Source organism: Rhinatrema bivittatum, chromosome 4, assembly GCF_901001135.1.
Source record: "Rhinatrema bivittatum chromosome 4, aRhiBiv1.1, whole genome shotgun sequence".
Taxonomy (NCBI): Eukaryota; Metazoa; Chordata; class Amphibia; order Gymnophiona; family Rhinatrematidae; genus Rhinatrema; species Rhinatrema bivittatum.
Genome location: NC_042618.1, coordinates 184,765,861 through 184,791,611, shown reverse-complemented (window position 1 = coordinate 184,791,611; position 25,751 = coordinate 184,765,861). Strand labels below are relative to the sequence as shown.

Below are 25,751 nucleotides of genomic sequence, written 5' to 3'. Positions count from 1 at the left end.
GGAAGGGAATGGTTAATAAAACAGAAAATGTCATAATGCCTCTATATCGCTCCATGGTGAGACCGCACCTGGAATACTGTGTACAATTCTGGTCGCCGCATCTCAAAAAAGATATAGTTGCGATGGAGAAGATACAGAGAAGGGCAACCAAAATGATAAAGGGGATGGATCAGCTCCCCTGTGAGAAAAGGCTGAAGAGGTTAGGGCTTTTCAGCTTAGAGAAGAGACAGCTGAGGGGGGATATGATAGAGGTCTTTAAGATCATGAGAGGTCTTGAACGAGTAGATGTGAATCGGTTATTTACACTTTCGAATAATAGAAGGACTAGGGGGCATTCCATGAAGTTAGCAAGTAGCACATTTAAGACTAATCGGAGAAAATTCTTTTTCACTCCGCACAATTAAGCTCTGGAATTTGTTGCCAGAGGATGTGGTTAGTGCAGTTAGTGTAGCTGGGTTCAAAAAAGGTTTGGATAAGTTCTTGGAGGAGAAGTCCATTGACAGCTATTAATCAAATTTACTTAGCGAATAGCCACTGCTATTAATTGCATCAGTGTTCACTACACAACAACCAACTGTGTTCCCTTGTGTCAACAATCTTCAACAACCGTGAATCAAGGGAACCCCTTAATGCGCGGTCTTGTAAGGTCACTATGTTTAGGGCAACCACTCTGTGGCTGTCCCCCTTTGTATAGCTCCCGATTTTATTCTTTATTTACTTAAATCAACATATTTTTTGTTTTTTTTGGTGTCGGGCAGGCGGGTCCGACCCCATAGGAGCGGTAACAATTAATTGACAATAAGAAGTATTTATGAAAACCTGAGTAGAAAAGCAGGAAAATCCCAGGCAGGTCGGACAAACAGCTGGGGAGTAGAAACAAAGCACAAAAAATCTAAAAAACAAAAAATAATATGTTGATTTAAGTAAATAAAGAATAAAATCGGGAGCTATACAAAGGGGGACAGCCACAGAGTGGTTGCCCTAAAGATAGCGACCGTACAAGACCGCGCATTAAGGGGTTCCATTAATTGCATCAGTGGCATGGGATCTTATTAGTGTTTGGGTAATTGCCAGGTTCTTGTGGCCTGGTTTGGCCTCTGTTGGAAACAGGATGCTGGGCTTGATGGACCCATGGTCTGACCCAGTATGGCAATTTCTTATGTTCTTATGTTCATTTCTCTCAGCCACTCTATCTTCCACATTGTTTGGTGCTCTATCCGGATTCATCTCATCTGCCGCTTCTTTGGAAGTCCAATCACTTATCCAACAACAAGCAATAGAGCCAATCCACACATCTCGACATACGCAGGGTTTCTATTCCTGATATTTCCTTGTCCCCAAGTAAATGGGGTATTGCGGTCCATGCTGGACTTGAGTCATTGGAACAAACGTATTTTATATAAGAACATAAATTGCTATACTGTATCAGATAAAGGGTCCCTCAAGCCCAGCATCCTGTTTCCAACAGTGACCAATCCAGGCTACAAGTACTTGGCAAGTAACCAAATACTAAGTAGATCCCATGCTACTGATGCCAGAAATAGCAGTGGCTATTTCTAAGTCACCTTGATTAATAGCAGTTAATGGACTTCTCCAAGAACTTATCCAAATATTTTTTTAAATCCAGCTACAGTAAGTGCACTAACCACTTCCTCTGGCAACAAATTCCAGAGCTTAATTGTGTGTCGAGTGAAAAATAATTTTCTCCAATTAGTTTTAAATGTGCTACTTGCTAACTTTATAGAGTACCCCCTAGTCCTCCTATTATCTGAAAGAGTAAATAACCGATTCACATTTACCCATTCTAGACCTCTCATGATTTTCAAGACCTGTATCATATCCCCATCAGCCGTCTCTTCTCCAAGCTGAACAGCCTTAAACTCTTTAGCCTTTTCTCATAGGGGAGCTGTTCCATCTCCTTTATAATTTTGGTCATCCTTCTCTGTAACTTCTCCATCACAACTATATCTTTTTTTAGATGCGGCGACCAGAATTGTACACAGTACTCAAGGTGCAGTCTCATCATGGAGCAATACAGAGGCATTATGACATTTTCTGTTTTATTCCTCATTCCCTTCCTAATAATTCATAACATTTTGTTTTCTTTTTTCACTGCCACAGCACACTGAGCCGACAATTTTAAAGTATTATCCACTATGACGCCTAGATCTTTTTCCTGGGCGGTAGCTCCTAATATGGAACCTAACATCATGTAACTACAGCATGGATTATTTTTTTCCTATATGCATCACCTTGCACTTGTCCACATTAAATTTCATCTGCCATTTGGATGCCCAATCTTCTAGTCTTGCAAGGTTGTCCTGCAATTTATCACAATCTGTTTGTGATTTAACTACTCTGAATAATTTTGTATCATCTCAAATTTGATTTCCTCACTCGTATTCTTTGCCAGATCATTTAAAAATATATTTAAAAGCACCAGTCCAAGTACAGATCCTTGAGTCACTCCACTGTTTACCCTTTTCCACTGAGAAAATTGACCATTTAATCTTACTCTCTGTTTCCTGTCTTTTAACCAGTTTGTAATCCACGAAAGGAAACCGCCTCCTATCCCATTACTTTTTAGTTTTCTTAGAAGCCTCTCATGAGGGACTTTGTCAAACACCTTCTGAAAATCCAGATACACTAATCTACTGGTTCACCTTTATTCACATGTTTATTAATTTATTTATTTGAAACATATTTGTCATCTGCCACGCCAACGATCATAGTGAGGTACGTAAAATATACATAATAAAAAAAATTATGATAACAAGACAAAAGTGACCAACCTATCAAATATGGGACGTAACTCATATAGCCAAGAAGATATTCATCAGGTTTCATAACAAAACAATAGTACATACAATTTTTAGACACTGCATAGTCAACTGGTGAAAGCTTGTTTATACAACCATATCTTTAGATTCTTTTTAAATTCTTTAATATCGACTGTAAGCCAAATATGTACTGGCATGGAATGCTACGTTAGAGGACCAGTCAAAAAGATTGTACACTCACGCACCACACCCATATGTGCTTGATGTATAGTAGGAACTACTAATAGGTCTCTGATTGTAGTGTTCATTGTGGGGCATATATATGAAGAACAGCACCCATATGGAGTTATTGTTGAAATGATTTTATGTAAAATGTTAATATTTTATTTTGAATTTTGAAGGGGATTTAACATAACTATTAACCAGTATAACATTGAGAAAGTAGGTATGATGTGATCATATCTGGAATGACCAGTTAGGACTTGGATTGCCGAGTTTTGTAGTAACTGAAGTGATCTTATTACACAATCAGATAAACGTAACAATAGTCAATCCCTGAGAATATTAATTGCAGTAACACCGTTCTGATGTCTGCAGGTTCTAGGAGAGGTTTTAATCTACATAGTATTCACAATTTGTAATATCTAGTTTTAATCAGGTTATTGATATGTATTTTCATGTTACGATTTGTATCAAGTAGTACTCCAAGTTTATGTACATAAGGAGATATGGTAATAGTATGATTACCAAACACAAACTTGGCTAAATCTTCATATATACTCTGAGAGAAATTCAAAATGAACTCCCTTGGCATGATTCTCCATTACATACAAAAGAACGAATAGATGTATGCCCTGGATCTAAAGGATGTTGGCACTATCTCTGTTTCCAGGTGGATTTTTCCTACTACCAGTACAAAGTAGCTCCCATTTGGCCTGTTGTCATCCCCGAGGGTATTTATGAAATGCCTCATGGTAGAGGTGGCTTATCTGCATTACCAAGGAGTACAAATGTTCCAGTAACTGGACAATTGGCGTATCACGGTGAAATCACGAGAGGAAGTTCTCCACTCCCTGTGCATAACAATATCTCTTCTGCATTGCTTAGGTTTTCTGATCAACTTCAGAACCCAAAGCCTGGAACCCACTCAGAGATTCAAATTCATTGGGGCTTGGATGGACTCGCTGCAGGAAAGAGCATTCCTGCCTCCTGATCGAGTGAACATCATGATATCACTCATCCAAATGCTAATGTCCTCTCAATGCACAACAGATAGAAGGCTGCTTATCCTTGATTATATAGCAGCGACAATCCATGTTGTCCTACGACCCACCTTCATATCTGTTACCTCCGGTGGGGTCTACTTACCAAGTGGGATGAACTAACTCAACCGCTATCGTCTCCAGTGCAAATAATGACAGTGTAACGGGAGTTGCGGTGGTGACTGTGCCCCTGAATTCGCTAGGAAGGAGCTCATCTTCTTTCACTCCCCTATCAAGTGGTACTGTGATAGATGTCGTCACCAAAGGATGGGGAGCGCACACTGGGAACCATTTGAACACTGGGCAAGAGAGCCATTGTCAGATCAATCTACTGGAGTTGAGAGTAATCAGACACACTCTGTCAGCATTTGTGCATCTCCTTCAAGGAAAGAGCATCCTAATTCAAAATTGGCAATCAAGTTGCCATGTTTTATGTCAACATTCAAGGAGGAAAGTGATCATGGCCTCTCTGTCAGGAAGCCCTAAAAATCTGGAATTGGGGAGAAAGAAATTGAGCTGTTCTGCCAGGCATCTCCACCACACTGTCAGATGGACTCAGCAGAGTATTTCAACAACACAAGTCAGTGGCCAACTAACTGCTTGGCTTATATGGTCCTCCAAGGATGGATCTATTTGCATCACAGCATAACACAAAACAAAATCAATTTTTCTCAGTTCTGCCTAGCGATCACAAACTACTTCAGGACATTTTCCTACCTCGACTGGGGGCAAAGCCTCATGTACAATTTTCCATTGTTACTGTTGATCACTAGAACAATCCATAAGGTTCTTCAGGACTCTGCTCAGCTGATCTTTTTTTTTTTAATAATCTAAAACTTTATTGAATTTCTTCAAAACAATTCAAGAATATTTAAGAAAAGAAATATATGGGTTATTACGGCCCCCAAAAGAAATGTAATATCTCAACATCAAATACAAAGTTCAAGCCACATTAAAGAGTAGCAGGGAGTCTAATTTAGGAAATGAAAAACAGAACATTTAAGCAAAAGAACTGGAGGGAGAGCAAAGGGTACATTATTTAAGATGCAACTATACCCACCAACCCAAAGAACCCCAATAATATATCAGCTCTTATCAGAGGTAAATGCTTCCAGATATAATGGATCGTAAAATACAAACTTATTACTCTGAAAAGTAACTAAGCATTTACATGGGAATTTAAGAAAAAAGGTCAGGCCAATTTACAGCACCTTCTCTTTTAAGGAAAGAAAATGCTTCTTTCTATTTTTGTTTCTCGTGAAACATCAGGAAATACTTGTCTTTTATTACCACAAAAGGAAAAATCATTTTTCAAACTATATTTCCGGAAGAAAATATCTTTGTCCTTTTCTAAGCTGAAAGAGACAATTAAGGTGGACATCTGGACTACCTTACACAGATGCTGTTGGTAATCCTCCACATTTTTTCTTTGCCTAGATAAATATATTTTTGAAACACAGAATTTGATCCTCAGAAAAACCCAAAACATCCTTTAAATATAATTTAAACATCTCATTAGGTGACAATAATATTGTAATAGGAACACTCAAAAATCTTACATTTTTTGACCGCATTTTATTTTCCAAAGCTTCTAAATGATAATGAATAATCAAACTATCTTTTATAGAGGATAATCCTGCATTTTGTACAGAAGTTAAAGCTACATTAAAATGTAGCATAGTAGCACCCCTAACGGCATTAACTAAGAAGGGAGCTAACACTAAGCAGTAGCCAGATGAAGCCATCCATGCCTTCAACGAATTGAAGAGGGCATTTTTGCAAGAGCCGTGTCTTCATCACCCCGATCCAGCTAGTCCATTTATCGTGGAAGTGGACGCCTCTGACTTCGCAGTAGGGGCGGTACTCAGCCAACACTCTCCTCAAGGGACTCTTCATCCCTGCTCTTTCTTCTCCTGCAAGTTTTCCCCCATGGAGAAGAATTATGGAATAGGAAACAAAGAACTGTTAGCCATCAAAATGGCTTTTGAAGAATGGAGACAATGGTTAGAGGGGGCACAACACCCCGTTACAGTTTACACCAACCATAAGAACCTTGAATTCCCTCAGTAAGGCTCAATGGCTAAACCCACGCCAGGCCCGGTGGACGCTTTTCTTCAGTCGTTTCGACTTCGTGCTACGTTACCGTCCCGCAGCTAAAAATGCACAAGCAGACGCACTTTCCAGGCTGCATGAGGCTGAAGATGCACCGGAGGTAACCCACTACATCTTGGATCCTGCCAAAGTCCAGCTAGCGGCTACTGACACTATACCACAAGGGAAGATGGTAGTTCCCCTCCGCCAGCGACCAAAAGTACTTGGTTGGGCCCATGACTCTCTTACTGCCGGCCATCCTGGCAGAACTCAAACCTTGCCGCTATTGTCCAGATACTATTGGTGGCCTCAGATGGCCCAGGATGTGAAGACCTATGTTGACTCTTGCCTGACTTGTGCGCAGCAAAAGCCCCTGCCTGGTCAGCCTTGGGGACTACTCCAGGCTCTTCCTGCCCCTCAGGAACCATGGACACATATTTCCACGGATTTTGTGGTAGACTTTCCTACCTCTTCTGGCAATCATGTGATATGGGTCGTGGTTGAAAGATTCTCTAAAATGGCACATTTTATTCCTCTACCAAAACTACCCTCCACTCCTGAATTGGCACGACTATTTCCTCTGCACATATTTCATCTGCAAGGCCTTCCCCGGCACATTGATTGCGATCAGGGCCCCCAATTTACTGCCAAATACTGGCGTGCCTTATGCAAGAAATTTGGGGTGCGCTTGGACTTCACCACAGCCTTTCACCCACAAGGGAATGGACAAGCCGAACAGCTGAATCAGGGGTTGAAGACCTTTCTCTCCGATCCTTCGTGGGAAGCCACCAAGATGATTGGTCTTCACTGTTACCTTGGGCGGAATTTTCCCACAACTCACATGTCCACTCTGCTACTGGATTGTCCCCGTTCCTAGTGGTCTATGGGAGGCATCCTAGGCCGCCATTACCATTGCCTCTGTCGGTACCCTCCCCTGCAGCACAACTCACTGCAGGCCAGATGCATGACCTATGGGAGACCACCAATGCTAAATTGCAAAAGGCTGCTGACTCTGCAAAATGCACTTCTGACAAGCATCTCCGTCCGGCTCCCCTCTTTAACTCGGAGGACCGGGTCTGGCTCAGCACTCGCCACATCCGTCTTCGGGTTCCATCCATGCGACTGGCATCCAAGTACATTGGTTCTTTTTCCATTGCTGAACGTCTGGGCCCAGTAACTTAACATCTATGACTCCCTTCCAGTCTCCGGATACACAATTCCTTCCATGTGTCTCTCTTGAAGCCGTTGGTGCTTTCTTCGTACCATACTGACCACCAAAAGCCCCGGAGGCAGTTTTGGAGGACAATCCAGTCTATCAGGTTCGGGAGGTCCTAGATGTTCGACGACACCATAGACATTGGGAGTATTTGATTGCCTGGGAAGGTTTCGGTGCTGAAGAAAACTCTTGGGAACCATCATCTAACATCCTGGACAAGTCCTTACTTCAGCACTTCCATCATACTCATCCTGGCAAGCCCGGTCCTTCCATGAGGGGGCGTAAGGGGGGATACTGTTGCGGCACCTGGCTGCGGCAGCCCCCAGCCAGGCCCCTCTACCTCTGCAGTCCGCCCGGCGTGGCGGCTCTCCCCCCATGGGAGGCCTAGAACGCTCAGCCACGTGGCTAGAGCAGCATCCTCTCAGGCAGCATCGGGGCCTCCCCTGACGTGCACGCGAGAGGCCTACGCCTCTTAAAGTGGCCGCGGCGGGAGAATCAGCCTGGCCCCGGAAGATGACGCCTATAGGAGGGGTATTTAAACTCCATTGCTGCTCACCTACTTTGCCTTTGCAATAGGTCTCCTCTGTTGCTACCTGGCTGTGCTCCTGCCTTGCCACCGAAGTTCCTGCCTTGCCTCTGAAGTTCCTGCCCTACTCCAGTTCCTGCCTTCGTTCCTATACCTGGTCCTTGGCTTGATCTCCAGGTTTGACCTCAGCTCGTCTTCTCATCTCTGCCTGTCTGCTGCCTGTCCTGACCTTTGGCCTGTGTCTTCATTCCATTGCTTCGCTGCCTGCCCCGGATCTTCTGCCTGGACTCCATTCCGTATCTTCGCTGCCTGCCCCGGATCTTCTGCCTGGACTTCACTCCGCTTCTTCATGGAGTTTCGGTTCCTGTCTCGCTGGGTGAACACTCTGAGTACCCACTCCTCGGGGCTGTCCTGCGTTCATAGGCTATCCGCTCCTCGGAGGGCCATCCTGCCTGATCCCTTGGAACCATTCCATGTGAGTTCTTCTCTTTACCAGCGCCACCTCCCGGAGACGAGTTCCATTGGGGGCAGTCCCTCGGTGGTCATCACCGCTCACTCCGGCTCAAGGGTCCACAACCGTAACAGTTTGCAAAGGCCATGGACTCAGTGGACTTGTCTAGCCTCCAGGCTATTCCGGGCCTGGCTCAATGACTATTGCAGCAGCAGCATTCCCTGGAAACCTTGTCCATCATAGTAGAGCGCCTGTCAACTCTCCTTACTGGATGATAAAGCCCTGGCCTGGGCATCTCCACTTTGGGAGTGTGGAGATTCTATTCTGGGAGACCTGCCTCGGTTCGTCCAGACATTCCATCAAGTATTCGATGAGCCGGGTCTCCAGTCTATTGCCACCTCTGAACTGCTTAACTTCCGCCAAGGCTCTCACACCCTGGCCGACTTCGCAGTAGAGTTCTGTACTTTGGCATCCGAACTGGGATGGCGTGATGACAGCCTGCGTGGTATCTTCCTAGAAGGATTGTCCACCCGCATAAAGGATGAGTTATCCGCGTGGGAGTTTCCGGGTGACCTCAAGGCACTCATTGAACAGGCAGGTTGGATCGATCGACGATTACAACAACGTGCTAAGGAATTTAAGCCAGCCCGTCGCTCAGTTCCCCTGGCCCCGACCTTTTCTCGCCCAGTGGTCGCTCCAACAACTTCTGGGACTTCGCCGGAATGCAGGGAGGAGCCTATGCAGCTAGGCCGTAGCCACCTGACAGCTGAAGAGAAACAACCGTAACATATGATGCATTGCTGTCTGTGGGTGGGTTTATCTGAGTGTGTGTCTCTCTGTTTGCCTGGTTTGTTGTGCTCTGTGTGATATGGTGTGTCTGCCTGTGTCTCTCTCTGTGACTGGGTGTATTGTGTGTCTACTGCTTAAAAAGATTGTTCCAGACAAACCAGTATGCTCTTAAAGTAAATTTCAGTCACAATTTTTTCTCCACATTTTTTGTAAAGTAAAATTAAAAACTGAAAAATGTTGCTTGCATGAGTATTCAACCCCTGTGCTGTGGAAGCTCCAAGTTTACAGAGACTAAAGATATTGCCCTAACAATTGATTTACAATTGGCCTCTACTTGTAAGTCATTTAAAAAAAAAAAAAAAAAAAAAGGGGTCAGCTTTTCTGAATAAGACCCCCTAATTCCAGAACCATGGGTCAGACTGTAAATCTGTAATGATTTACAGGTAGAGGCCAATTGTAAGTCAATTGTTAGGGCAATATATTTCATCTATGTAAACCTGGAGCTTCCACAGCGCAGGGGTGAATACTTATGCACGCAGCAGTTTTCAATTTTATTTTACAAAAAATGCAGAGAAATAATGAATTGTGGCTTTGAAATTTTATTTTAAGAGCATATTGGTTTGCAATAAACATACTGTCTGGAACAATCTGTGTGTCATTTGTAATCCCCCTTTTTAGGGGTCGAATAATTTTGCAAGCCACTGTGTGTGTGTGTGTATATATATAAATATATATAGACATACGTTTTTCTCTCTCTCTCTCTTGAGAGATATAGATAGTAGTAAGCAAAAATATGCCTTCAGGAGATCAAGAACAGCTTCCTTTAAAAAAAAAAAAAAAAAAAAAAGTTAATTTACTGTGGCACAAAATGTTCACAATTTTCTTGCAGCATATCAAAATTATTTGGCATTTGATTAACTAATTGTTCATAATGATTTTTATCTTTATATATTAGAAAATTTTGGGAGCGGTTTATCACTATATGTCATGAGAATGAAAGCCTGCATGGTATCACATTTGAACAGATCAAATCTCAGCTGGAGGCTTTGGAGTTAAAGAAAACCTATGTGCTGAATCCATTGGCTCCTGAGTTTATACCCCGGGCTTTAAGACAACAACATTCAGGAAACAGCAGCAAACAGCAGCAATCGCCACCAAAGGTAAAATTTAGCTGGTAATAAAAGTTGTCAGGCAGTGGGAGTGAGGATGGAAATGTGTGCTGAACACGACATAAAATGTCTATTCAACTATTTATTGCTTTCATTTAAATTGTTCTTGAGAGTGTGAACATAAGGGTTAGATTTAATTTCTGTTAATGTAAAATTATTTTTTTAACAGCTTTACAAAATGAGCATACAGGAAATGTATGTTACTGTAGCATAGAAGTCACTAGTCTGTGAGTGGCTGAGAATGGAATGATACAGTACTTTAATATCAAGCTTATTTAGGACTTTATTCACTCAAGTTGTCATGAAAATAAATCTTGGGCAGTGAAAAAAAAATGCATTACAGGCCTCAAATCGTCCATAAAATGAATTGAAGTCTTTGTTCTCAAGACTTTTGGAAAATCATTAAATCGACAATCAAGAAAAATGTTTGTGTGAACTAAGCTTCCTACCTTCTGGAGTGTAATCTGCACACACTGCTTTGGGAGTGGATTTATTTATTTATACATATTTATATTCTGCTTATAGCTAGAACGTGCTAAGCGTAATCTTTCTTTGTATGCGTATATAACTGTTTCCCTTATAACCAATGCAGTTTGCTCTTGGTTGCTGTGATTAAAGATCCACAGCAGTGGTACTCAAAATAGTTGATCTAGGGTGAATATAGTTACTTTGCCTGTAATTCAAGAACTGTCCAGTAATAGATATACTAGAATGATATACACCAAACATGTAAAAGCAATTTATTTTGATATTAGTTGGCAATATCAGGGAAGGTGAGTGAAACACTGAAGTGATTTAAGTGTGACTGATAACTTTTAATGGTTCAGAGCTCCGAATGGAAAAATATTTAAATTCATCCAGAGTCTTTCTTTTATTAGATTGTAAAATTTGGCATATTATGTTTCTATATATATTGCTTAAAGACTGGGAAAAATGTTTGTGTGTGTTTTTATTGGTAGTAACAAAACCACATTGTATTTATAGATAGAAAATAGATTGTGTCAACAGATTGTCTTTCCAATTATCAATTTTTGTTGACCATTCTTACCTTGAGTGCCAAATTTTGGCTGATAAAAATGATTTGAAAATGATGTCAAAATTTTGAAAGATGAAGCAAGAAAGATTTTGTATGGCATATGATGGTGGAATATATTGGATAAATATAATTAGTAACATAGTAGATGATGGCAGAAAAAGACCAATTGGTCCATCTAGTCTGTCCAGTTATTCCTAGCTACACTATAAGGATATATCTCAGCCGCAAGCTATAGAAGCTTCACTGGATATCACTCCTTATCCAATTCTTTTTTTTTTAATCCCTCATTGATTCTATACCATTCTTACTCCTGGGGGAATTCTGCTCAAAGAAATTTAAAATTCTGCAAACTTTATTTTGGTCAAAATAACTCACTTTAATGACAGTCTTTAAGTAATTACATTTTAAATTAATACAGAAAACGTTATTATTTAGAGATGCAGAATTTTAAATATTTTGAGCAGATTTTCCCTAGAAATTCACTGTAAGAGTGTCCCTTCCACTCGCTCTCCCTACTCCCCCGGCCACTTTGCCCTTTCAGGCCCCAACTCCTCCATCTGCCAGTATCTCTCCCCTCCAACTCTAGGCTCAACCCCTTCTACTCTATTGCCAGTCCCAGAGTTTGACCCCGTTCTCAGTACTGCCCCTCACACAGGCTCCCTCTCTCTAATACACATACACACACCCTCATACTGGCTCCCTCACTCTCTCGCACACACATCCCCTCATACAGGGCCCTCTCTTGCATACACACCCACACAAGCTTCCTTTCTCTCTCACGCATACATCCTCACATAGGCTACCTATGTCTCTCTCTTTATGCACACCTTCACACAGGCTCTGTCTCACACATACACAATCCCTTCACATACACACCAGCTCCCAATCTCTCACACACATACACACTCCTTTACAATCTCCTCATATAGGCTCCCACTCTCTGGCACTCATACTCAAGCATCCTCCCCTGCTCTCTCACCTCCCATGCTCTCTCTCCTTCTCTCCTTCTCACCCTCCTGCTCTTTCTCTCACCCTCCGCACCCCTCTCTCACCCTCCCCTCCCTGACCTTCCCCCTCTCTCACACCCCTCTTCCTGCTCTCTCACCCTCCCCTCTCCCATACCCCTCTCCCTGCTCTCTCACACCCCCTCCATTTCTCACACCTCTCCCCTTTCTCACACACACATTCACTCTCACCAAGGCCTTCATCTTCACCGCGTTGAGCGAATCCTGCGGCACACAGGGGCCTTCACCTTCGCAGCAAACATCGCGCTAGGGCCTTCATCTTCACACACTCCGTTCGCGGCATGCCAGGGTCTCCTCTGCCATTTTCTGCGCAGAATTTGGCAATTCTGCACAGGGGGGGAATTCTATGCAAATTCTGCACTCCACAGTAGCACAGAATTCTCCCAGGACTACATTCTGGGCAGATTAGCATACAAGATCCCATGCAGCCTAACACTCTGCCATGCTATATCTTACCACCAAGTTTTGTCATAATCTAAACAGCTACTTAAACTAGTGAGGCAGTTGCAAACATAATCGAACCTTCTAGGTCCCTATGGCCTTACTGGACAGTATCTGGCCACCACCAGACTGTTGGCACTGACCTGGTTGGTTTTGAAGTGTATTGATACCATTCTGACTACTCCATGGCCTGCAGTATGACTATATTTTACTGCTTTTATCTGCCTTTGGTTTTATTTTTATGACTTCTCCCCTTGTTTCTGTTCTTAAAAGAGTAAAGGGTGGTTTATTTACAATACTGCAACCTCCTGTTCCTACAACTGCCGTGGAATCTGACAGCAGATAATGGGCCATTAGGCACATCTAGTCTGTTCACTGTCATTCTTAGTGCACTGCCATAGACTACAGTTGATATTTGCCTTTTCCTTCACATATTTGCCTCTTGTTGTATTTGGAACTTGGTCTTAGTAGTACTCTGAACTTTGTAAGGGGCTGTATATCTCAGAATCACGAATTCTCCGAGAACAAGCTGGATGGTAGTCCTCACACATGGGTGACATAATCAGATGGAACCCTGACATGGAAAACTTATGTCAAAGTTTCTAGAATGTTGACTTGGCACACTGAGCATGCCCAGCATGCCCTGTACCACGTGTCCATGCAGAGTCCATCTTCATTCTCTCTTTTTCTGCGGAGCTGTAAGCATTGCGGTGTGAATGAGCTCACTTTGGCTTTTTGGCCTTGTGGAAAACTTTTCCCTTTTTTTTCCACTTTTTTTCACCTTTTCATGGGTTTTCCTCGCAGTGTTTGACGTCGGGTCCCTCTCATTGCTTCCCCGTAGTGTTCCTAGTCAGAGTTTGAGCCGCTTCTGGTAAGTTTCCTTTCACAGTCAATTCCCCCTCAGTGGCGGTGCCTCAGTGCCCACTGGCCATCAGCGCCCGCTGCCATTGATTTTGGTTTGTGTCCCTTTTATTGTGGCCTGTCATAGCCACATCTGGTTTTTGGCAATGCCCTTGGTTCCTGAGGACCAATTCCATTATGGACCCTCATGAGACATGTGTCCTCTGCCTGGGGCCATCACATGACATCCAGGGTTGCTGCTTATGCACCCAAATAACCCCAAAGGGAAGTCGTCTTCAGCTGAATAAGATGGAACAGCTCTTCGGGCCAAGGAAGACTGAGCCATTGGCATCAGCGGCATCGGCATCGAAGGACACAAGCACCATTAACATTGACGGGATCGTCCGTGCCATCGGCAGATAAGGGCGCCGAAGACCAACCACTGTTGATCTCCTCCAGGCCAAGGATGTCGGGTTCCTCGACATCGGCCTTATCCCCGGGGAAGGACCAGGCTGAATATCGAGGGAAACTGAAGACGCATTGGCACCGGTCCCAGTAAATGCACAGCGCCGAGATGCCCCCAAAGCGACCCCCACGGTAAGGTGTGCCAATCCTTCATTGAGTCCATGACAGTCTCCACCTCTCCACTGGTTCTGATGCCAGTCACCGTTTGCCTTGAGGGTCCAAAGAGGATCTGGCCATCCCTCCTTCCTCCCAGTGTTGGCAGCTGCTGGTTGAACAGGTGATGTAGGGCATTGGTGCTGAGGCACCAACTGCACCGGAACCTGTACCGTCCTTCCTGGAACTGCCACTGGAGAAGCTGAATGTGCTCATCGGTGTGTTACCAATACAGCTGGCATCAGTTTCCAGGATGGCATTGGTGCCTGTTGGGGCACCACAGCTCCACTTACCAATATGGTGGTCGTTGCTGATCCCTTTGAGGAGGAAGCTCCACCCAGGCTGGCAGAGGCACTGAGGCCTGTAGCATCCTGTCCAGTTATGCCACTGCTTGCATCTCTGGTTGAAGGCCGAGTGCCTAGGGCCCCATCCCCTGATACATACAGTGAGGATGAGGGTCCCTATGAGCCCTGATAGGATGATCCCTCAGTGTCCTCCTCCAAGGGCCTCTTGTCAGACCCTCCGTCTGAGGACTTAACCTTCACAGGGTTTGTGAGGGCAATGGCGGAGGCCATCCCATTTCAGTTATTAACAGAGGAGTATGCCAGGCACAAAATGCTTGAGATCCTCCAGTTCGTGAAGCCTCCTAAGGAGATAGTGGTGCATAATATCCTTAAGGAGTTGCTGCCAAGGATATGGGAACACCCACTCACACTTCCTCCTGTTAATAAGAAGGTTGACAGGGTTTACGTCGTCCAGAAGGCTGCTGGAATCGAACCTGCTCAAGAGAGACAAGTGTTTTCAGATGCATTCCTTGGCACCCCTGGGGAAGGAGCACAGGCCGATGGACACCCTTGAGAGAGAGGTTTCAAGGGGCCATGCTCATTGCCTGCATCACTTCCTATCAGCTCTACATGAGCCAGTACTCGCAGGACATCTGGAAGCAGTTGCAGGAGATGGCCAGGCAGCTGCCTTAACAGCAGCAGGGCACTCTCATGTTACTAGTGCATAAGTGCCTGGAGTGTGGAAAACATGAGGTCTGAGTGACCTATGAAGTTTTTGAGACGGTGTCGAGGGTCTCTGCAGCGGGAATTGGTGCCCACAGAATGGCATAGTTGCTGGCCTTGGATCTATAGCCGGAGGAAAAGAAACGACCTGCTCACGTGCTATGTACTGGGGAGAATCTCTTCGGAGATAGGGTGAAATGCAGTGGGCCAGCTTCAGGACTATCATGAAACCCTCCTACAACTCACCGCCAACTCTCCATTTCTGTCCTCCTCTGCTAGGAGGTCAGTGTGATCAGGGCATAGGAAGTCTTTCTTTTGCCAGAGGAGGTACTATCCTCTACCCCCTCACTTCTGCAACAGTATCAGGGCTCCTGTGGCTGTCCCAGGCAGCAGATAGTCCCTAAGTTCCAGCCAGCACCTCAGTCAACTCCAGGGATGGGGTTTTGACTGGGTTGTAGGGAGCGTAGGTCAGTCGCCTTACCTGGGACATTGGACCCTCTGGTCTGGGGCAGGCTGCTGTTCTTTGCAAACCAGTGGCCCAGTATAACCTTGGACCAGTGGGTTCTTTCCATCATCCGTCAAAGGTACCAATTGAATTTATTGGGTATCCTGCCAAATTGCCCTTTGAGCCCGTTTTGGGGGCTCGGTAGCACATCAGGAGGTGCTGCTAGTGGAGCTTTCCTCCCTCTTAACAGCCAGAGCGGTTGAGCCTGTCCCACCAGTGCAAAGAGGGCAGGAATTTTACTTCAGTAACTTCCTGATTCCAAAGAGAACAGGAGGACTCTGTCCCATCCTAGACCTAATGGCCTTGAACAGATTTTTCAAAAAAGAAAGGTTCAAGATAATTCTCTGGGCACCTTGTTCCCTCTTTTGGAAAGAGGAGACTGGGTATGCTGCTTGATTTTAAGGATGCTTACACTCACATCAAGATCTTCCCCACTCACAGGATGTATCTGCAATTTGTGGTGAGAAACAGCACTTCCAGTACCGGGTGTTGCCATTTGGGCTAGCACCAGCCCCACAAATCTTCACAAAATGCCTGGCCATAGTGGTGGCACACCTCTGTAGGCTGGGGGTACATGTTTTCCCTTATCTGGATGATTCGCTGGTCAAGAGCATAATTCAGGCAGGGACTGTCAAGTCCATGCGCTTGACCACCCGGGTGTTTGAGTCACTAGGATTCATCATCAACTACCCAAAATCCCATTTGGCGATCACCTCAATTGGACTTTATAGGAGCCCTGCTAGAGATGACTCAGGCCAAGGCCTTGCTGCCTTGTCAAAGGGCCATCACTTTAATGACCATCATGGCAGAAATTCAGCAGAGCCAGCAGATGTCAGCCCGGCACATGTTGAGACTTTTGAGCTATATGGCTGCAACCGTCCATTTCATTCCTTTGGTACAATTACATATGTGCAAATCCCAATAGACCCTGAGGTTACAGTGATACCAGGCCATGCAGAATCTCCAGGACTCATCCTGGTAGTGGGTGCTTTCAAATCTGGAATGAGGGATGGCTTTTCGAAGTTCTCCTATCAAAATGATCTGGAAAGGAATACGTTGAGTGAGGTTATCAAATTTGCGGATGATACAAAATTATTCAGAGTAGTTAAATCACAAGCGGATTGTGATACATTACAGGAAGACCTTGCAAGACTGAAAAATTGAGCATCCAAATGGCAGATGAAATTTAATGTGGACAAGTGCAAGGTGTTGCATATAGGGAAAAATAACCTTTGCTGTAGTTACACGATGTTAGGTTCCATATGTTTTTAAACTCCTTTAACTATTTTTATATGAGAGAAAATGACACTGAATAGACTTGACAATTACAAAGTGTGCTGCAGCAGTCAAAAAAGCAAACAGAATGTTAGGAATTATTAGGAAGGGAATGGTTAATAAAACGGAAAATGTCATAATGCCTCTATATCGCTCCATGGTGAGACCGCACCTGAAATACTGTGTACAATTCTGGTCGCCGCATCTCAAAAAAGATATAGTTGCTATGGAGAAGGTACAAAGAAGGGCAACCAAAATGATAAAGGGGATGGAACAGCTCCCCTATGAGGAAAGGCTGAAGAGGTTAGGGCTGATCAGCTTGGAGAAGAGACGGCTGAAGGAGGATATGATAGAGGTCTTTAAGATCATGAGAGGTCTTGAACAAGTAGATATGAATCAGTTATTTACACTTTCGAATAATAGAAGGACTAGTGGGCATTCCATGAAGTTAGCAAGTAGCACATTTAAGACTAAATGGAGAAAATTCTTTTTCACTCAACGCACAATAAAACTCTGGAATTTGTTGCCAGAGGATGTGGTTAGTGCAGTTAGTGTAGCTGGGTTCAAAAAAGGTTTGGATAAGTTCTTGGAGGAGAAGTCCATTAATGGCTATTAATCAAATTTACTTAGGGAATAGTCACTGCTATTAATTACATCAATGGCATGGGATCTTCTTAGTGTTTGGGTAATTGCCAGGTTCGGCCTCTGTTGGAAACAGGATGCTGGGCTTGATGGACCCAGCATCCTGACCCAGCAAGGCAATTTCTTATGTTCTTATGTTCTTAAAATTGTCCTTAACACAGATGCATTCACTCTGGGCTGGAAGCTCATGTAGTTGGGCTCTTCAACCAGGGTCTCTGTTCTGCTCAGGAAAGCTGTTGTCAAATCAACTTCCTGGAGCTTCAGGCAATCAGGTATGTGCTATGGGCTTGCAGAGATCGAAACAAAGTTGTCCTGATCCAAACTGACAGCCAGGTAGTGATGTGGTATGTCAACAAGCAGGGAGGTACGGGATCGAACCTCCTATGTCAGGAAGATCATGGGCCTTGTCCCACGGGATGGTGCTTAGGGCTGGGTACCTGGCCAGGAAGGACAGCATGATAGCAGACAGTCTGAGTCATGCCTTCAGACCCCATGAATGGTCCCTGAACCAGGGGGTGGCAATCGGATGTTTCGCCTCTGGGGGAGCCTGGACATAGATCTATTTGTGTCCTGTTACAACAGGAAGGTGCCTTGATTCTGCTCCCTGTACAGGTCAGATGGCAAACCAGCCTCTGACGCCCTTGCCTTTCATTGGGGCAAGGGTCTTATGTACGCGTATCCTCTGATTCCCTTAGTGGTGAAGACTCTCTTGAAGCTTCGCGAGGACAAGGGGACTATGATCCTCCTAGCCCCTTACTGGCTGAGACAGGTCTGGTTTCTACTCCTACAGGAGTTGTCCATCTGGAGACCAATCAGTTTGGGGACGTCCCTAGATCTCAACACGCAAGATGAAGGCAGGTTGCGACATCCCAATCTCCAGTTCCTGTCGCTCACAGCCTGGATGTTGAAAGGTTAATTCTGCAACCACTCTATCTTTTAGAGGAATTGTCTCAGGTCCTGGTGGCTTCTAGAAAGCCTTCCACTAGAAAGTCCTATGGACTGAAGTGGAGGAGGTTTTCCGTGTGGTGTCAACAGAAGGCCCTAGATCCATTCTCCTGCCCCACATAAAAACTGCTTGATTACCTTCTACACCTATTGGAAGTTGGCTTAAAAACCAACTCTGTTAAAGTCCATCTCAGTGCAATTGACTCGTACTACCATGTTGTAGATGGTAAGCTCATCTTTGTACAGCGTATAGTTGTACAATTGATGCGGGGCCTGCTTCAATTAAAGCCTCCCCTAAGGCCTCCTGCTATGTATTGGATCCTCATTGTGGTGTTAGCTCAGCTGGCGAAAGCTTTTTTTGAGCCACTGCGCACCTGGGACCTGAAGTACCTGACCTGGAAGGTCATATTTTTGGTGGCAGTCACCTCAGCACATAGAGTCAATGAGCTCCAGGCCTTAGTGACTTTTTTCACCTTACACTACTTTTTATCATGACTGGGTGGTCTTGGGTACATGCCTTAAGTTCCTGCCTAAGGTGGTGACAGACTTCTATCTTAACTAATCCATCGTCCTGCCAACATTCTTTCTCAGGCCCCATTCTCACCAAGGTGAATAAGCACTTCACAGTTTAGACTACAAGTGAGCCTTAGCCTTCTGTCTGGAGCGGAAGCCCATAGTCAGTCCACCCAATTTTTTATTTCTTTTCATAGGAATAGTTTGGACGTTGCCATTGCCAAACAGACACTATCCAATTGGCTAGCAGATTGCATCCACTTCTGTTATGTCCAGGCGAGACTGCATCTTGGGAGTCATGTCAAGGCTCATTCTGTCAGAGCCATGGCAGCATCATGGCCCACTTGTAAGCAGTTTCCATGGAGGAAATCTGCAAGGCTGCGACATGGAGTTCTTTCCATACATTCACATCTCACTATTGTCTGGATTTGAATGGTCAACATGACAGTAGGTTCAGCCATGCTGTCCTTTGGAATCTATTTGAGGTGTAGAACCCAACTCTCTCTGCTAGGGCACGTTGTTTGGGTTCAGGCTGTCTCCCCCCTCTATTACTTAATAGCACTGTTGTTTGCCCATTGTCATTTGATTGGGTGTCTTTTGGCCCCTTTTGTGTTGGGGAGCAGCCTGTAGCTAGGGATTCACCCATGTGGGAGGACTACCATCCTGTTTGTCCTTGGAAAAAGCAGAGTTGCTTACCCTGTAATAGATGTTTTCTGAGGACAGCAGGATGTTAGTCCTCACGAAACCCACCCACCACCCCGCAGAGTTGGGTTTCTCCTAATTTTTCATTTATATATATATATATATATATATATATATATATATATATATATATATATATATATATATATAGGTCTTTGTTATAAGACTGGAGAGGGACCCCACATGGATGCATGGTATAGGGCAGGCTGGGTATGCTTAGTGTGCCAAGTCAAAGTTCCAGAATCTTTGACTCTATTTTTTCCTTCTATATAAGTTAGGGCAAATTAGAGTATTTCTTGTGCTTATGCTTGCAAAATGCCAGTAGAAGGGCCAGCCCAGTGGTAGAGCTGCACACTATCATGTGAAGGAATCAGAATTTGATTCCTAGCCCAGGTCTTTCACTCCCTAGGTTGCTGAGGATGCTGCAGAGGAGGCTTTCGTTACCCTTGAGAGGAAGTAAATTATAATCATCGCATAATGGAAAGGTGAGTTGGGAGGAGATATAATATAGGAGAAAAATCCCTGGGTAGTTGAACATGAAGGCTAATGGTTCTAGATCCCAACCCTGGTTTCAAATTGAGCTGGAAGCCCAAAGGAGTAGGAGGAGACTGCCATGTATGTCCCCAAAGAATACTATTAGAAAATATGATTTACAGTATAGAAGGAAGACTTATTGATTCAGAAAAATGTCACCAAAGTCAGTTTTCCTCAATGATATTCCTATAAACATTGGCAGCTGGCCATTGTATGGGCTATTACCCTGACTTGTGTCACAATCTCATGTCAGCACTTTGGATGATGAATGACAGAGATGATGACCCACCATTTGACAGAAGCTAGCATTCTAAATCTGAGTTTTCATACAGTAATTATGATCCAACTGTTGTATGGTTTGTAATATCAGAATTTGCTTTCCTATATTGCTTGTCATTTTCTTAGATAAACCATGATACTTTCTACTTTGAAAGTTTATTTTTTTTCCATAGAGGTTTTGAGAAGCAGTTTAAATATTTTCATACTTAAAATATCATTTTACAGCTATGTTAAGTATAAACGTTATCTGATATGTTGTGAGAAATAATTCCTCCCTTAAAGATATTTGTACACAAAAGTCATTTGGAAAATTGAGGATAGATAAGTTTAACTCTCGGCTTCTTTGCCATAAGAAAAGGTTATTGTACCTTAATATTGAATTTAAAACTGTCTGGCAAAAATATGAAAGTGTTAGTTGCTGTCTTTTTAGTTTTACCTCACTTCTTATGGACTGTCATTAGTAAAAGAGAAGTGTTAACATTATCACTTATGAAAGATTGAAGGATTAAGCTGTAAGTCATTAAAATAATAGTTGTGATTCTCATGGGCTTTTTATGTATTTAAAAATAAAACTCTTAAGACTTAGTAGGGGGGATTTTGGTAAATACTGATTTTTGTGCAGATGTACTCTGTAATTTTGGTCCTGGAGAAACACCTGGCTATGACCGCAGATTTACAGTCCTTGAATCTTTAATGAAAAATTACACAGCTTTTACTGCCTGCCACTCTTCAAGCAGCTGCAGAATCTTGGCACAAAAACGAATTGTTCATGTATTATGCATCACACTTGATTATGCTGAAGAATATTTCCAAGTGTTGCATTCAGTGTGATACTTTAGTGTATGTTACATAACTAGTGAAAAGGATTCAGTTTAAACCAATGTTTGGCCTTTTCAGAAAAGACAGTTTCTTATTATACTGATTATGCTTTCAGCACACTATAAGCTTCTGTTTCAAAAATGCTTCAAGTTTATAGTTTAATATATTTTGATTTTGAGTTAGTTTTCTGTTCTGAACTTGAGGAATGAGCTTGGCATAGGACTTCATATTTTAATTCTGTTTCTGCAGAATATTTGAAGTTATGTTCCTTTAAATGTCATAACTATTTGATTTCATTACTTGATTTTGTTCATTTTCATTTAAAACAACACCTGAATTCTATTATTCTTAGGACATCTGTAGACAGTGGTGATAAGGGTGAAGGAAGAAGATGACCAGAGATCAAGTAGGATCTTTGGTGACCTGGCAGACTGAGTGGGCAAGAGGTTGACAACTGCTAAGTTAATAGTACATCTAGTCAAAGTCAAATATTTACCTTTTTGATTGATGTGCAATATTGTTTTAGAATAACAAGTCAGGTCTGTGTCTGCTTGTTGCTGACAACCATTAAGCATTAGTACCAACAAGGGTAGATTTTGCAATATGTTTTTTTAAGTAACCTAACTTAAAAATGTAGTATTAACTATTTATTTTCTCAAGAATATAATAAATTACTTTATTAGTTTGCAGTAAATAAATTATATTTTCCATCTAGATAATATCAAATGACTTCAAATATTGCTTTTGCAATGAACTCTCTTATCTAAAACAATACTTTTGCATGAAGTAAAAACAAAAAATATCAGTCTTCAAACTTAATCCTGAAAGCTTCTGCATGCCCAGTACTGAAAGTTACAATAGGATCTGATTGTGAGGTTTCAGAGAATCGATTATTGCTTTTCTGTATTAAAGCAGCAGTGTCTGCCTACTCATTGCAAAAATTAATTTCGCAAGTAGAAGGCTTAGACGAGAATAAGAAATGGAAGCATTTCTCCTAGTCGGATTGGTAGACATAAGAACAGTTCTTCAGGTTAGGAAAAATGATAGGCAGCTAGCTATAGCATCTCTTCCTCCGTGGCCTGTCAGACTCCCTGCCATCATGGGAAGACTATTTCAAAAACACCCAACTGATGCCTAAAATAGATGGAGCTGAGCTGAGAAGGGGCAGGAAATATGATAGCTCATTGCTCAGTCTTCTCTGAGTCTAGTTAATTGCTGTTTTTGAATTGACTGGTCAGCTTTGTTATAATAAATAAATAATAAGAAGCTTAGGTGTGGTATTTTAATTTACCCTTGCAGCAAATAGAAGGCATTGCTGTTTTAATTATGGTGATTCGATAAGTGAAATAATACTTAACTCATTTTTTTTCAAGGCTAAAGGCCATCATCATAACCAGAATGAGCACTTTCAAACTGATGGACTTGGTAAGGGTTTTTTTTGTTTGACTTTTTTTTTTTTTTTTTTAAAGTAAAAGTTATGCATATGTTAGCATTTTGTTTGGTTTATTAGCTTTTGAAGGTGTATTTTCATTTGGAAAAGGCTTTTATCCTCCTCATAAAGATCTCTGCCTGTGCTCGGAATTTGAATGTTTAAGGGCACATAAATTGAAGTTTTTGTGACACAGTATTTATTTTATTTATTGTTTAGATTAATTATCCAGTAGAACTGTAGAAAAAAATATAAACAGAGGAATTGTAATAAATTGTAAGTTCTGATGATTGTCTATGGTTCCGCATCTGATAACAGAAGAGAAACGTCCAGACTTGCACCTTCCATTTAGTTTCACTTCTGTTCCTTGGGTTGTGCTATTGATGGAATTTAATGGCCATTTGCCTAATACTAAATAATTTCCATAGCTGTCCCTCATAATTTTATGTCTTTAATCACAATATTGTGATTGCAAGCATGATCATGCTTTACACATTTGCTAGCAATTTAAAAAATAAAATTTCAAATTTTAAAAGATAAAAAAATTAAAAATTATACTTCTTAAAAAACACCTGTATCATGTAAAACTTTAGTAATTAACCTGTAGAATTTGTCTGGTCCTTGTGTAATACTTTTATTTTCTATCAAAGTAGAATTGTTTACAAAAAAACATTTTTGGAAAAAACAAGCCTTTACTTGAATTTAAAGCAATAGTTTGTAGATACTTTATATGGGTTTCCACATCCTCTTTTTTTTTTTTTTGCATTGTTTTTTTGTTGGTTTTTGTTTCAGTTCAGCAGCCTAATCCTTCTGTACTCATTGGCAATCCTATCCGAGCATATACTCCTCCCCTTGGACCTCACCCCGCCTTGGGAAAATCTCCAAGCCCCGTACAAAGGATAGATCCTCATACTGGGACAAGTATTCTTTACGTACCTGCTGTCTATGGAGGAAATATGGTTATGTCTGTGCCTTTAACTGTAAGCATTCTGTTATATTTTTTGGTCTTATAAGCTTGAACCTCTATACATAGATAAGCCACAAGGGCCGCTCTGGTGACCCGGTGTTAAATACTTTATGCTGCTGTGCAGGAGACAGGAATTCTTTCACACCACTCAGTTTCCTGCTCTTGAAAGAGAATGGGTCTGGGAGTGCTGATGAAGTAGCACTTGGAGCACCTGCAGGAGGAAGAGTCAGATACTGCTCAAATGAAACTAGTGGTAGCTTGCAAAAAAGCAGTATTGAATATAGTTCTGCAGAGTGCAACTTCCTGCCCGCTTGGTGACAGGAAGTTTCCTAGAACAAGAAACCGGTCAGAATGGTGTTTGTTTTGGAAAGGCAAGCTTACTTTGTAAAGAAATATTGTATTTACGAGTGAATATATTTCCCAACAAACATTTGCTGACAAGTATTGCATTTGTTGATGACCACTACATTTTGTTGACAGCCCACTTCTTTGCCCGCAACCATAAATTGCTGTTGTAATGCTGTTATATATTTCGTGATGGGATCAAGTTAATAGATATTGCTATTCTAATAACTATATCTCCTGATCTTATCACTGTATAACAAAATAATTTTATTATTGCAACGTAACTAGGTTTGTTGACATGCTCATTTTCTTCTTCTTATCCCCCTAAGAAACTGGTGCTACATTAAGAATGTCTCTTTAAAGTGGAATTTATATATTTTTTAATTTTTTCCAATATATTTATGTGACACATTCACTGTAGATAGATCTTTCTGGTGTCCAGACATAATATCTTTATTTTTCAAGAGTTTTTTTCTTTAAGATGTAATCTTAAGCCTATGCCCCTTTGATTGCTTGAGAGTTTATGATCCCAAAAGGAAGGTTTTATTTGGTGATTCTCACATCTTATAAAACTGCCCAAGAGTTTTTTGATACAGAACCATATTGTGGAAGTAGAAAATGAAAATTGCAGTTGTTCATGGTAAGCAATAGTGCCATCATAGGTATGACCATTTGCTGGGGGGTTTTTTTTGTTTTTGTTTGATTCAGTCTTGGGACAAAAATATCATTGCTGTGCTGACAACTACTCTCTTTTATTCTGAATTTTTTCACATTTTAAATTGTTACCTAACGCCCAGTTAGATACCAGTTAATTTATTCTGAATTCTGTTATTCCTAACTTTTCAGAACAATTAAAATAGCTATGTTTTGTGTATATGCGGTGTTAAAACATATGTTGATTTTTTAGTTAAGGTATTTGGTATGTGACAGTGAAGATGATAGGATATTACAGTGTTGCTGTAGGTGTACTGTAGGTGACTCAAGTAGGAAGTGCCATATACTACCATGCAGAAAATCTGGATTTGATTCCTGGGCCAGGATTCTTCTGCCTGGATTGGCAGAGACTAAAGTGGACTGAATATGCAAAGGGAACGGATATAAAAATAGGGAGGAATCCCCCACCAAAACAATAGTGTTGCTTTTTACTAGCGTTTGACCTAGTTGGTTAAATACCTAAAAACAATTAAATGATGAAGTTACTCCGATTGGCGAAAATATATTGGAGCTAGATTCACCTGATTTGAGGAATTTTAAATTGGTATATTCAATCAGAAATGGCGATAAATCTGGTTGAATGAGGCAAATGGCAGAATTTACAGTTACAGGAGGACTATGTCTGGTAAGAGGTGAGGAAAACAATGTACCTATTAAGTTGTTTTGTGTTTGACCATTTTAACTTTGAATATCTTATGTTACTAGATGATCAGAAATCACTATAGCTAGAAAATATACTACTAACTGCTCATTGACTACCTACATCCTCTTGTTCTGATCGAGCATATATACATAAAGCATGTAAAGAGACCCTCATGCATCGATCTTACT

General features: G+C 42.2%; 1 protein-coding gene across 1 annotated transcript in view; it reads left to right on the top strand.

Annotated features, from left to right (window-relative positions):
• HELZ (helicase with zinc finger) overlaps nt 1-25,751 on the top strand; it is a 639,316-nt gene that overhangs the window by 432,547 nt on the left and 181,018 nt on the right. Inside the window, 3 exon segments of the mRNA XM_029599344.1 lie at nt 10,071-10,275; nt 22,839-22,890; nt 23,687-23,874. Coding sequence (XP_029455204.1) covers nt 10,071-10,275; nt 22,839-22,890; nt 23,687-23,874 — 445 coding nt within the window.